We start from the raw sequence: 12519 nt of genomic DNA on the forward strand, positions 1-12519 counted from the left end.
CTGACCTGGACTTCTGGTTTCTGCATTGGCAGAGAAACTGCAATACACTTGCGAGTAGAGCAGAGTACTTAAGACTTGCTCCTCATTCAGCAATCAGCAACTCAGAAACAAGCTGATGATTAATAAACACAGAGATGAAAGTGGGAAAGAAATGTGAGAAGAAAGGATGAAGACGACTAAAGTGTCTAGCTTGAAGAGGAGAAAGTTCTAGATGATGCCATCTTTGTTGATTGGGCGGTATATAAATAAAACCTATTATTGTTGTTGTTGTTGGTCAGAAGCCAACTGAATGGGAAGGCACCAGCCACATGTCTTGTAGCATGTGCCCTGAAGTATGGCACCTCACAACAGAAGGTATCATGGCCTTGCTCTAAGTCCCATACGCCTCTCTGGGCTGGACTGAAATCACAAAGAACATTACAGCAACATCCCCGTCCTAGAACCTCTTGGTAAAAGAAACCGCACCAAAGAAAAACACTTTATTCCATATAAACTTTTATTAAGTAAAAATCATTGAAAAGAACATCTCTTTAACAATAACAATAAAACAATTTCAAACATCTGGAGGCAAAGGTTTACAAACACAGCCTTCCATATAAAATAAGTTGCCACATACCATATGAACTGTATACTCTCTTTTTACCCAAAGTGTCTGTTGTATTATTCAGGATTAGCAGAATAATTAGCAACCAACAAAATGATTAATGCCATATATATATATAGTTTAATTCTTTAGTGAGACTTTTCCATATTAGAAGCATAAATTCAGCAAACACCACGTTTTACAAATTCAGCTTAGGCTGATTGCTTCTTTACAAAAATGTTTATTTTTGTTTTTCACCGATGTGAGCTGATTGATCAGTTGCACACAAAAAAGTTCTGTCACCATCCTTAGCAAATTTGTTAGTCCTGTTGTTGTTCTCTATTCTGCCCAAAGAAGATAAAATACACACATTTCAGTAATGACGAAAAGACTTACGAAAAAGTTGTTTCAAAAACCATCCAGCTACGGAACTGGTGCCTTATACAGTCATCATGACAGATAGCAGTACCCCAACTTTCCAATGGAAAATTTTAAAGCCTTTAAAAATGGAATAAAATAATTTTAAAAACAAGATTTTAATTACTCAAAATGTGCAAAATGAACATTTTTATGTACAACACCCCTTAAGGTTAGTTTAATCCTGTCCAAACTAGCCCACTATGCTGCTAGCCTTAAATGCTGTAACTGTGTCTGTTGGACACAACTAGACAAACTCGTCAAAGGGGAAACCTTTACCTTTCCTTTTAGCTTTTAAGAAAAGCTTATGAAATTCATAGGGTTACCATAAGTTGTCAGGCAGCTTGAAGGCACACATAACAAGGAAAATGTTATATTTAAAGGGCATTTTAAGAAGCATTTTCAGTTGAATTTTTCACATTCTATGTTAGCAATACTGTTTTTACGTAATATAAAAGTAAAAAATAATATTGGAGGGGGGAGGAAACATATTACTGAATGGTGGCTTTGTTAAAAAGTATGTAACAAATCCATTTTTAAAAGTAATATTCCAAGCCCTGAAGCTGATGCTGATAATAAAAATAATAGATCACTCACCAATTAATTAGTTGTCCAACACATAAAAACAGGATTAAAATTTATTTTTAGATGTACAAAGGTTCCCCTACCTTCACAACCCCTCCAGCATTTTGGATTAGCATTGGTAGACATACGAGCCAATTTGACTCGGGTGAGGTACCATTGATGGACCAACTTGATAGTATTCTCTTTAATGGCAATGAACCTAGTTTTAAATGGTAAATGAGTCCATATATTTCCCAGGTCTTATTATCTATTGAAAGGGAAAGTTCTGTTTCCCATTCTGCCTTATGAAGCGTTGAGTTCACAAAGGTTTCTTCTAGCAGACAATTATATATGCATGCTATTTGGCCTTCAGAATATATAGCCGGAGAGACGCACATGTTTTCAAAAAAAGTAAGTGGGCGAGGATATTCCTTTGTACATATGTGGCTGAATTGTCCCTCAGTGCATGAGTATTGGACAGAAATTTTACAACTGATCTCCAAGATCACTAAACAAAGTATACAATTATCTCCACTCGTGCTCCTGTTCTCCATTTTTATGAATGAAAATAAAGCCCTGCAGCATAAAGAACTTATTAGTTTGCTTCTGGCTGTTGCCAGGCTTGAGATGGCCAAGAACTGGAAAACTGGAAAGTTGAATATTGCAGGATGGTGGACTATACTCTGGGACTTGTGGTTAATGGAGAAAATGGCAGATAATAACAACAGTGAGAGGCTTACACTCTGGATTGACCTTTCATAAGATTTGGCACCCATTTATTTAATACACCCAACAAGATTTAGTCTCTAGACATCCCCCAATTTTAGCTAAATTTTTATGGAAAGATGTCTTTCCGGATCCCTGAATACACCTCTTATCTATAATTTTCACGGCCTTATCTGGGTTACTGCCTGTATTTATTGTTGTTTTGGTGTACTGTTTGTTGTCATGTTTTGTTTTAGAATGTATTAATAAAATTTTAATTACAAAAAATATATATTTCTAAATTTTTACATTCAATGGTTCAAGATTAGTGAGAGAATTCCTATAGAAAATCTGCAGTTAGTTTACATAGAGTGTCTAAAAGTCTAAAAATTATAAGGCAATCAAAAAGAGAGGTTTCAGAGACAGAAAGAACCTCAAGCCAAATGAAGAATCCATCTCCTTAACCAGCAGTTTATTATTTCCTACAGCAGTTTAAATGTTGTATCATTGATTCATGAAGGGACTTGGTTCAGTTCCTAATTTAAGTCATGTGTCTGCATGCTGGGGCTTGAAGTAGGGTTAACAAGCAGGATGGCAAGATCTGAGGTCACTAAAGTAAGATACAGAAGCAGTGCAGTGCCATAGACTTACCTGCCTGGTTAGACTATCCGTTGCCGTTTGCTGGAGTACTGTGTGGGCAAATCTGCTAGTATCACCTTTAACTTCACACCATTCACAGTCTTCCCGTGGAGCACAGCTATAGCATCACCAGCACTTGCTCTGTCTGCAAACATCGCATAAGCTATGTTTTCTCCAGGAACAATATAAACATTTATAAAATTTCCAAATCGGCTGAAACAACAAAGCACAACAGTTTATCCAATTAAGTATGAAACAGAAGGGCGTACTGTTTTTATTTTGTAGTCATGCCAAAAGAACAGCACGCACACACACACCTCTATGGATTGTGGGTGTGTATACAATATTCTACTGCACACTCCATGTATCTGAGGAAGGTAGCTCTGTCCATAAAATCTCATGCTACAATTAGTTTGTATTTTAAGGTGTCATAAAACTTTTCTTGGCAACTAAGGCGGGTTACAGATCGCCGCCGCCGTTTGCTCTGTGAGGGAGCCGTAGCAGCCACACTGCGCGGCTCCTGCGCGGAGCAAAAATGGAGCTCCTTCTTGCGGCGCCTCTATGACATCGCGAGGCGCCGCTGGCGCATTCACAACATCATAGGCGCTGCGACACGTCTGGACGCTATGCGTCCAAGATGTAAAGATGGCGGCGCCTGTCTGAACAGGGTGCCGCCATTTTGTACGTATTCCATACGTACTAGAGTTAGGGGGGTGCAGAAGCACCGCCCCTTCCTAACCCTAATATGTATGGAATACGTATTTTTTGGTGGTCTGTAACCCGCCTAATACTCTGCTCTAAGGAGAAGCCCAGTAACAGGACTTTATTTGGAACTCATCAGGTACTACAGATAACTTCACTTTGAATAACTGTTCTAATGGCTTCTCAAGATCTAACATATAACAGATTCAAATTTTTACATATTAAATAAACAGTGTTATTTGTAATATGATGAGTACTGTCATAAACTACACCTACATTTATCAACTAAATGCAAGAAACTTTGCACTAACAGCTACATAAGTGTACCACAGTTAATGAAGTGCTTAACAGAAAATTTGGTATCAGAGACAGAAATGATATGGAAAGAATAGGGACACTACATAAAAGAACAGGTCACTAAATTTCAACAAACTTTTGCTTCAAAACTAACAATATTCACATGTGAAATGAAAGAACTAGGTCAAGTAGGTCTTGCATAAGTAAGTGAAATAATTGTGAGCCTTCTAAAGAACAATTGAAAGCTTCTTCCAAAGCGAATGTAGGGTTACTTTCTTTCACTAGCCTCCACTTTTCTAACGAATTCTATTTTTGTGGCCAAACTTGTAGATTCATGCTTGTCTAACTTGTTGGGGGTATCTGGTGAAGGAGGCTTATTTACTCTCCCCCTTTATCCATCTGTTTTGCTGTTCACATATGCTCAGTAAGGGGTGCTGGAGGCAACTGTTGTTTACTTTGCCTGTTGTAGGCAAGCACACATAGCTGCAGTCAGATCAGCTACTGTAGAATCCCATTCTTTTGCAGCCCAACATTTATTCCTTGATGCAAGCATGCTGCAGCAACCCATCACTGAAAGTTTTGTTTCACCAGCCATCCTAATCCTAATGCCAATGCTGCTAAAAACACTGCCAGCTAGACAGAGCATGAGGAGAAAAAGTGAAGGCTGGGTAGTTGTAAAAAGACTTTGTAAAAAAAGCTTTCATCACAGACTTTGTTAACTGTGGTATCCTTGTATCTCTTCCAGACACATTATACTATTACAGGGCCAAACTATATACAGTCCTCCCTTGTCTTATGTGAGGGATCTGTTCCAGACCACCACCACCACCACCCCCGCGTAAGGGGGAAATCGTGTATGCTCGCGGCCCATTGAAAATAATGAGGTGTGTGCATGCAACACGCGTGCGCCATTCATTACATTGAGCTGCGGCTTCAGTATATGCTGAAAGCTGCAGAAAGGAAACCTGTGTATGGCATGGGCTCACTGTATAATTATTTGATAGTTTAATCAAACATGCCCTTGTTAGTATGTGGTTGGAGGGAACAGTTGGGTGTAGTAGGCCATACCTTAATACATCATCCAATATGTCCTGAGGTAAAGGACGGGGATTAAACAAAATTAAAAGTCTTTCCCGCACAACAGAGTCAGGGGGAGCTTTCCTTTTGCTAGATGGAAGCTCAGTGTCCGTTTGGAGATGAGAAGAAGAACTCTGGTACTCCTAGGAAAGAAGAGGCATCCTATTAAATCCTATGGGTTCCACACTATAAATAATGGACTAACACACATTAAAAACTGCAGTACTTGCATGTTAGTTAAATGATTTTTCCCTCACTTCTAGCGATTAGGTTTCCAGAAATCTCATGTTTCCAAAATAGCTGCTTGTCTTCAGTACTGCTACAATTGTTTTTAAATTTTTTGTTTGTATTGTTTTTCGATCCATTCCTTTTAGCTATACCTTTTATTGACTATATCTTTCCTTAGATTTGAGACTGATTCAATACTGTAGTCTTAGAAAGCACCTTAATTTGTAATTCCCCTTCATAACATCCACTAATAATGAATTTCGATTCTAAATCTCTTATTAATTTAACATCCACTAATTATGATTTTCAATTCTAAATCTCTTATTAATTATAAGTTGTAATTAATAAATTATTTCTGAGTCTGTTACACCTCCACTATAACAAAGTCAATATTCTATTTGCAATTAATTTCCCTTGATTAATTATTGTAGATTAACTTTGTAACAATTACCTTGTAAATCAAATAATACTAAATTATGTAGATGTCTGAAAGGGATATCAGGCAATATTATTAACAATTTATAATCAGATAATACTCTTAAATTAGATAAAGAGTTCATTGGTGCAGAAGATAAAAGAAAAAAGAGGGTAGTCTGATACATAAAGGAGAATAACAACAAAATAAACTTTTTTCAGAAAGTATAATAAAGTATAAGAGTCGACAATAATTTCTCATCTGAAAGGCACTAAGTGTGCAAATTTTCTAAGAAAAATAAATTCAAGGAAAACTATCCATAAAAGAACTACAAATTCACAGACGGCAGATATAAAGATACCAAACGTGCATTTCAGGAACGTACACCCATTTAACAGGAAACAAGTGAGGTACTTACATGTGACCTCAGACGCCGTACAGGTAAGTTATTTTTCTGAATCTTTGATGACAGTTGTGAAGTCACCAAATACTTTCTTATTTCTTTGACAAGTCTAAAGACACATTAAAACTTTTTCAGAATAAAAGAAATACTTTTCTATTCTAACATTATTGACTTGATTTTAGACAAAGGAGGCTATAATTCATGCTTATGAACCAAAGTTAATTGTAAGCCAAATGCCAAACCAGATAAATATTTTTAAGTCCTATCAATATCAATAAAACTGTTAAGCATTCAGCTCACTGATATCAGCCCTCCATAACAGCAAACTATAGAATAAGATCACGTATATGATTGTTTTAATAAATGATCACTGATCTAATCACTCATGCTTACATAACAGCTCTTTTAGGAAAAAGTAACACATTTTTCTACATTGTGTTTCAGAAGTGCAGAGCCATAAATTTTTGTGGGTTTTTTGGGCTATGAGGCCATGTTCTAGAAGAGTTTATTCCTGACATTTTGCCAGCAGCTGTGGCTGGCATCTCTGAAGATGCCAGCCACAGCTGCTGGCGAAATGTCAGGAATAAACTCTTCTAGAACACGGCCTCATAGCCAAAAAACCTACAAAAAACTATGGATGCTGGCTGTGAAAGCCTTGTTATCACACTGGATAACAAGTTTTGGGTGATGGATTGAATCTCATGGGCTGGACAAACATCACACAATCTCTTGGTGCAGTGCAAGCTGGTGCTTCCCGCTTGTCACTAGTGGTGCAGGCAGTGATCCAGCTTTGCTTCTCTTTGCCTTCTCTGTGCAGGGGAAACCACGGGTGGCACAAAGCTGCATGCAGTCACAACTGATGGCTGCAGGAGTATTTCTGTAGCTGGCAGTTGAGTCTAGAACACTTCAGTTGGCTGTGCTTTCTCCCATCAGCGAAAATGCTGGCAGACAAAATTCTCCACAGATTCCCCTGTCTGCCACCAGCCTTCCCAACTGGAAAGACAAGTAGAATTTGGGGAGATCTGGACTGGGACAACTCACAGGTCAAAGTGGATGTGTGAGCCACATTTCACTCATATACATTCCATATATTAGAGGAATGTAAAGATGACAAATATCTAGAAAAACGTAATATCTTGGGCTGCAAACAGACTGGAGCTTTGTGCCGGCCTGGGACCAAAAGTAAGGCTAGATAGTGCTAGATGGCCCTAGTTTTGCCACCCGTGCACCATTATGGTGCATACCCTTCCACACAGGGCATGCCGTGATGATGCACAGGCATCAGTGTCCAAACAGCACTGGCCGGAAGGGGCGTCATCATGGCACACAAGCACTATGATGGTGTCCCTTCCAGCTTTTTTTGCTCCCGATAGGGAGCGAAGGATTGCCATGCTGTGTGTTGCCGCAGCAATGGTCCAGGGCAAACAGGGGTGGCGTTTTGCCACCCGTCTGGTTGAGTCCCTTACAAAATGAGGAAGGAAGACTTAAAGCTTTCAATCTAATAAATAGAAATTAGACTACAATTCAAAAAGATACATCAATTATGCCTATTTACATACTTCGGCCCACTTTAAATCTATAGTTTGTATAGCAAAAGAACTGATACACAAATGAAGAATTCATAAAAAAAAAAAAAAGAATTCACAAGAAAGCAGTTCTTAAGAAGCATAAAACTATGACCTTAGACTAGACCCTAACTGGAAAAAATTCACTTCTGTCTCCAGCTGCATACACAGGTCCAAAAGCTAAACAGTATACAAGCTAACTGGCTCCTTTCTCTGAAGCATAGTATAGTTGCACACAATAGCTATGTTGCCTCAGAAAATACAATGAACTCTGGCAAGAGAGTTTCCATTAAGGGAGGTGGGCTGTAGTTTGAAACAACTTCCAAAATCAGCTTAAGAAATGGACCAATAAATTAAGTAACCACTATACTTTAATTGTTTACTAAACATGATACACAAGGAACATGTTTTAATTACTATAATAATAATAATAATAATAATAGATTTAAAATAATACATTTTAGGTTATTTGAGTGGCGTAGTAATTTAAGTGTTGGACTATGACTCTGGAGACTAGGGTTAAATTCCCTGCTTCGCTACGAAAGCCACTATTTGACCTTGGGCAAGTCACATGCTCTCAGCCTCAGGGGAAGGCAATGGCAGACCTCCCCTGAAGAAATCTTGCCAAGAAAATCCCCTGAAGGGCTCATCTTAGGGTTGCCATAAGTTGTAAATGACTTGAAGGCACATAACAAGAACAATAAAAGAAAAGCAACAAACATTCCTATTTTTCATGATATGTCATTCCATGTCACAAAGTACTCCACAATCAAGAACTGACCAAAATTCCTTCCGGGTATATTTTCTTCACTGATATTATGGCAGGAAGCTGGCATTGAATGGCATTCAAAATCCACTCCAATAGCAGCTTCAGACAGCAGAAAGTAAAATAAAATCTAATTTTTCTTCATGAATAATATTTTATTTTCACTCCAAGTATCTGAACACAAAAAACATCCAGAGAGAAACATCAAGTAATTTCCAGTTACCAGTATTTGTGAATTATCAGACATGTTTTTCTTCATTTTTCTTTTGCAGATAGCTTTAGCACATGGCTTTTTAAAAAGTGCCACTACAATTTAATCAAGAGTGGCTATATTTAATTTTACATGAATTGATACTTACCCTGTTTGACCTGTTCCATCACTGATGAAAGTGATAGTTAGCCGATTCTTCTCAAAAGGAAATTCAAAGCCATGTAGTTTTTGCTTGGCATAGATAGCAGATGCAACACTACTGTACTGTACCACTGAGTATGCTAAGAATGAACAAAAAATGTTTGTAAGTATGGGGATATTTAAGTCCTGCTGGGCAATAAAGCACCTACCAAAATTACTGATGTAATACCAATTATGACAATTATTGCTATGTTAACATTGTAGAGAAACAGCACTGGTCAGCTGCAGTGATATAAGAATACAATGCTAGAAAGTAGTAAGTAGTCTAGTTATCACAAAATGACAGGAGGTGATGGCTCAAAGTCAAGTAGCATTGTCTTATGCTTAGAGGGTAGAATCCCGCAGTTATATTGCCTCCCTACTGATTAACTCACATAAACACTATGACCTTCCTCTAAAAATCTCACATTTTCACTTAACATGAACAATGATAAGACATCAATTTCACAAAGAAAGATATTTCCAGTGTGTTTCATTACCACGGTTACTGTAAAGGCTCCGATGTGTTTCACAAGATTTCAATCCTGGGATGAGATCAAAGAGAGTGAATAGGTGTGCTTGTTCAATTGGGAACTGTGATTCCACTGATAAATACTTGGAAACAAAAGCTTGGCTTCTGGTATCCCGTCTTTCCAAATCTGCAGGCTCTGGTAGTCTTTCTAACGAAAACACAATAAACTAATACTATTGCAGCATGCATATTGGGTTGTATCAATATTATTCGTATTCACACAAAAAATCAGATGTGCAAGCTTTCTGAACTTGTGTATTTCTTTCTTTCTTTGGTATGCTATGGTTGCATGATATTGTTATGACACATTGGCTATTCTGTACTTAAAGTAGCAGCATAGAAACCTGGTAGGAATGATATTAAGACTGAGAACACTCACTGTAGGACCAAACTGTATGTGCTTCTTCCCTGTGGTCAGGGAAGCACGCAAATGCTTACCTGATTGCCAAAGTACCACTTCAGGCAAAGAACATACAAAGGTATGTTTAAACTGGCCAGTACACAGCCTTGGTAGAAACAGGGCATATTCCTGAAACATTTGCACCCACCTGACAGGTCAAACCTTGTGCTAGGTTTTATTTTCAATATGGCCACGAAACAGAGCGCTATCCAGTGGCTTTGAACCTCCCTGATCTTCTTCTTTGCAAAGGCTGAACTACTCTTTTTGTTTTGAACCCTCCTGGATCTGGGCTCTAATCCCTTCACAATCTTTATTTCGAATCTTTTCACTGCCCTGAATTTCAGACAGTAACTTTTCTTTGCTTGTGCATGCTCATGGATCTCAGCTCTCCTGTAACATATGGCTCAAATCTCTTCCAAGAACGCTTCTCACATTTCCCTGCTCCACTCAGGCACCTACCTCAAGTTCCCAAAACCAAGGCCTCCCATTGCCACATCTCCTTTTGTTTCAGCGTTGTTGTATAATGCAGATTGACACCACATTAACTGCCATGGCTCCATCCTACAGAATCCTGGAAGCTGTAGTTTTGTGAGGCACCAGCACTCTTTGGCAGAGAAGGCTAAAAAACTTGTAATGCTACAAATCCCAGGATTCCATAGAATGGAGCTACAATATTTAAAGTGGTATAAAACTGCATTATTTCTACAGTGTAGATGCAACCTGAGTAGTAATACTGTGCAACTGAGGTATGTGAACTTCCTTAAAACAGCTTCCAAAAACATAAAATAAAACCAAGCCTCTCCCATAGATTTCTATGGAATATTTTCATTTTCGGTGCATGTTTAGCATAAAACGACACATATATGCTTGCCTTAAAACCTGTCCTACCTACCTGTGGTAAACATCCTGCTCTCTGGTATTTCATGTCTGCCTGTTTCCTGGCTTGTATTACTCACAAAATAATCAGATTTATTTGATTTAGGCAGTGTACTCATTGGCTCAGTCAAAGTTGTCTTGTAACCTGAAGCAAGAGATAAACCATCCAAGGATTAAAAAATGACAACGTACTTCTTACTTATAGTCATTCAGATTACAGTGTACTTCTCATATTTGAATCTCCCTAGGAACACTGACTGAAGCAACTAAACAACAAGGGTTTTAGCACATGTGTATTACAATCACAACAAGTGGCACACAAGTGTATGCCTTCTTTATCACTCACCCAAAGTATCAGGCTGCTTTGAGACGACTCACATAGGATTGTTCTTCAAAGGATCCGGAGAAGTCAGATCATCTTACACAATTTTGTAACCTGAGAGGAACAAACAATCCGTTTCAGAACCCAGTCCTCGCTCTCACCTGAACCAGTCTTCAGGTTCTGGTCTGCGTCTTGAATGGTGGTCCATGATGAATATGAGATGCAATTCAGAATGTTTAAGGGACAGGAGTAGACACCTATTGTGGCATTTGCACACAGCTTGGCTCTCTCTTTCAAACAGCAGGGACAAAGCACAGCCCTAGTAGAGTATTTTGTGCCCCATCATCTCTCTGAAACTGTTCCTTTGGGGGGGGGGGGGTGCTTCATGGCTTCTTTCAAGGAAGTTCTCAGGATGACTATTTACTTATTGGCCACAGTGCCTTGCAGATTTTAAGTATTCATATGGCTTCTGACAGATCCTGAGGTGAGTATTGGACACCTCACTGTGACAACACCCAAGAAGAGGCCAGAAACCTAGACTATTTTGAGGCTGAGAGAGTGTGACTTGCCCAAGGTCACCCAGTGGGCTTCCATGGCCGAAATGGGATTCAAACCCAGAGTCACAGTCCAAACACTGGAACCCCACAAGAAACACTTCCTTATGTGCAAGGTTAAGGTCTGATCTGACAGAGCTCTGGTGCCACAGTAAACTACAAATCCCAGTATTTGACAGGATGGAGCTTGCTCTCAGGTTGCATCCACACTGCAGAGTTAATCCAGTTTGGAAGCGCTTTAACTGCCCTGGCTCAGTGCTAGGGAATCCTGGGAATTGTAGTTTATTGTGGCACCAGTTCTCTCTGACAGAGAAGGCTAAACTAGTTCCTAGCACTGAGCCAGGGTAGTTAAAGCGGTGCCGAACTGGGTTAACTCTGAAGTGCGGAGACAACCTGAGAGCAACGGCCTATAAACAGCGTGGAGGCTTACAGCAGAACTGTGGATACGAAGCAGAAGCCTCTTTCTGCTGCTTCTCAACCGGATGCTCTCTGGAGGCTTCTTGGCTTGGCAGCCCTGTCGACTTCGGGTTTCTATCTGAACCCTTTCGACTTCCGGTTTCTATTCGCAACCCTTCCGGCCGCTTCATCTCTATGGTGCCTGCCTCTAAGCCTCCGCCGGAGGACTTCCCCCATTGAGGTCCCTCGGAGTCGCCTTTGCCACAGCGACCCCTACCGATCGCCTCACCCAGCCCCGCCCCCTTTTCAGTTCTCATCCTCAACGACTCCGTCATTTTTCGGAGGGGGTTTTACCATTGCCTTTCCCCCAGTGTCCCCGAGGTCACCCAATTACTTCCCCACCGTGGCTCCAACCGGGAATCGAACCCGGCTCCCCAGAGTCACAAGTCCAACGCTCAAACCACTACGCCACGGGGGCTCCTAAGGCCCCGCCCCCGCCAAAAATGCAAAATGAACCTACTATTGGTCGCGAGGTCAGCCAATAGGCATCTTCCTTCTCGCTGAGTGCGTGGAGTGATTCCCATTGTTCCCGCCAACATTCGAAGCCAGCCGCAGGGGGCCATCCTTGCGTCCTTGGTGACGGAAAGCGGACCAATCAGGACGCCGGGCGGTGATTGTGACGCAATC

General features: G+C 39.9%; 1 protein-coding gene across 4 annotated transcripts; it reads right to left on the bottom strand.

The window, feature by feature from the left end:
* Positions 1-478: 478 nt before the first annotated feature.
* Positions 479-12453, bottom strand: LOC149313710 (RNA-binding protein 45-like). Of its 4 annotated transcripts, none has more exons than XM_089519685.1 (9): positions 12353-12453; positions 10907-10996; positions 10577-10705; positions 9253-9432; positions 8721-8853; positions 6046-6139; positions 4976-5127; positions 2921-3121; positions 479-927 (listed from the first exon to the last, which is right to left on the bottom strand). In XM_089519685.1, exons 3-8 carry the CDS (start codon positions 10677-10679, stop codon positions 2929-2931), a joined length of 855 nt encoding a protein of 284 aa, XP_089375811.1. In that variant the 5' UTR covers positions 10680-10705; positions 10907-10996; positions 12353-12453; the 3' UTR covers positions 479-927; positions 2921-2928. The 4 variants fall into 4 exon arrangements, with proteins under 4 accessions (XP_089375811.1, XP_089375812.1, XP_089375809.1 ...); XM_089519686.1 differs by lacking the exon at positions 12353-12453 and adding an exon at positions 11867-12012 and having other exon boundaries at positions 2925-3121; XM_089519683.1 differs by lacking the exon at positions 12353-12453 and adding an exon at positions 11867-12012.
* Between the last annotated feature and the right edge of the window lie 66 nt (positions 12454-12519).

This window comes from Sceloporus occidentalis, unplaced genomic scaffold, assembly GCF_023333645.1.
Source record: "Sceloporus occidentalis isolate IW3139 unplaced genomic scaffold, rSceOcc1.0.p SCAF_4, whole genome shotgun sequence".
Lineage (NCBI taxonomy): Eukaryota > Metazoa > Chordata > Lepidosauria > Squamata > Phrynosomatidae > Sceloporus > Sceloporus occidentalis.

What these genes read in the sequence shown, in the direction of transcription:
- LOC149313710 (XM_089519685.1), bottom strand. Translation starts at nt 10,679, where the DNA reads ATGAGTACACTGCCTAAATCAAATAAATCTGATTATTTTGTGAGTAAT. An exon ending in GATGGAACAGGTCAAACAGG is followed by an intron (nt 6,140 to 8,720) that starts GTAAGTATCAAT and finishes ATGTGTCTTTAG; the next exon opens with ACTTGTCAAAGAAATAAGAA. An exon ending in TACGGCGTCTGAGGTCACAT is followed by an intron (nt 5,128 to 6,045) that starts GTAAGTACCTCA and finishes CTTCTTTCCTAG; the next exon opens with GAGTACCAGAGTTCTTCTTC.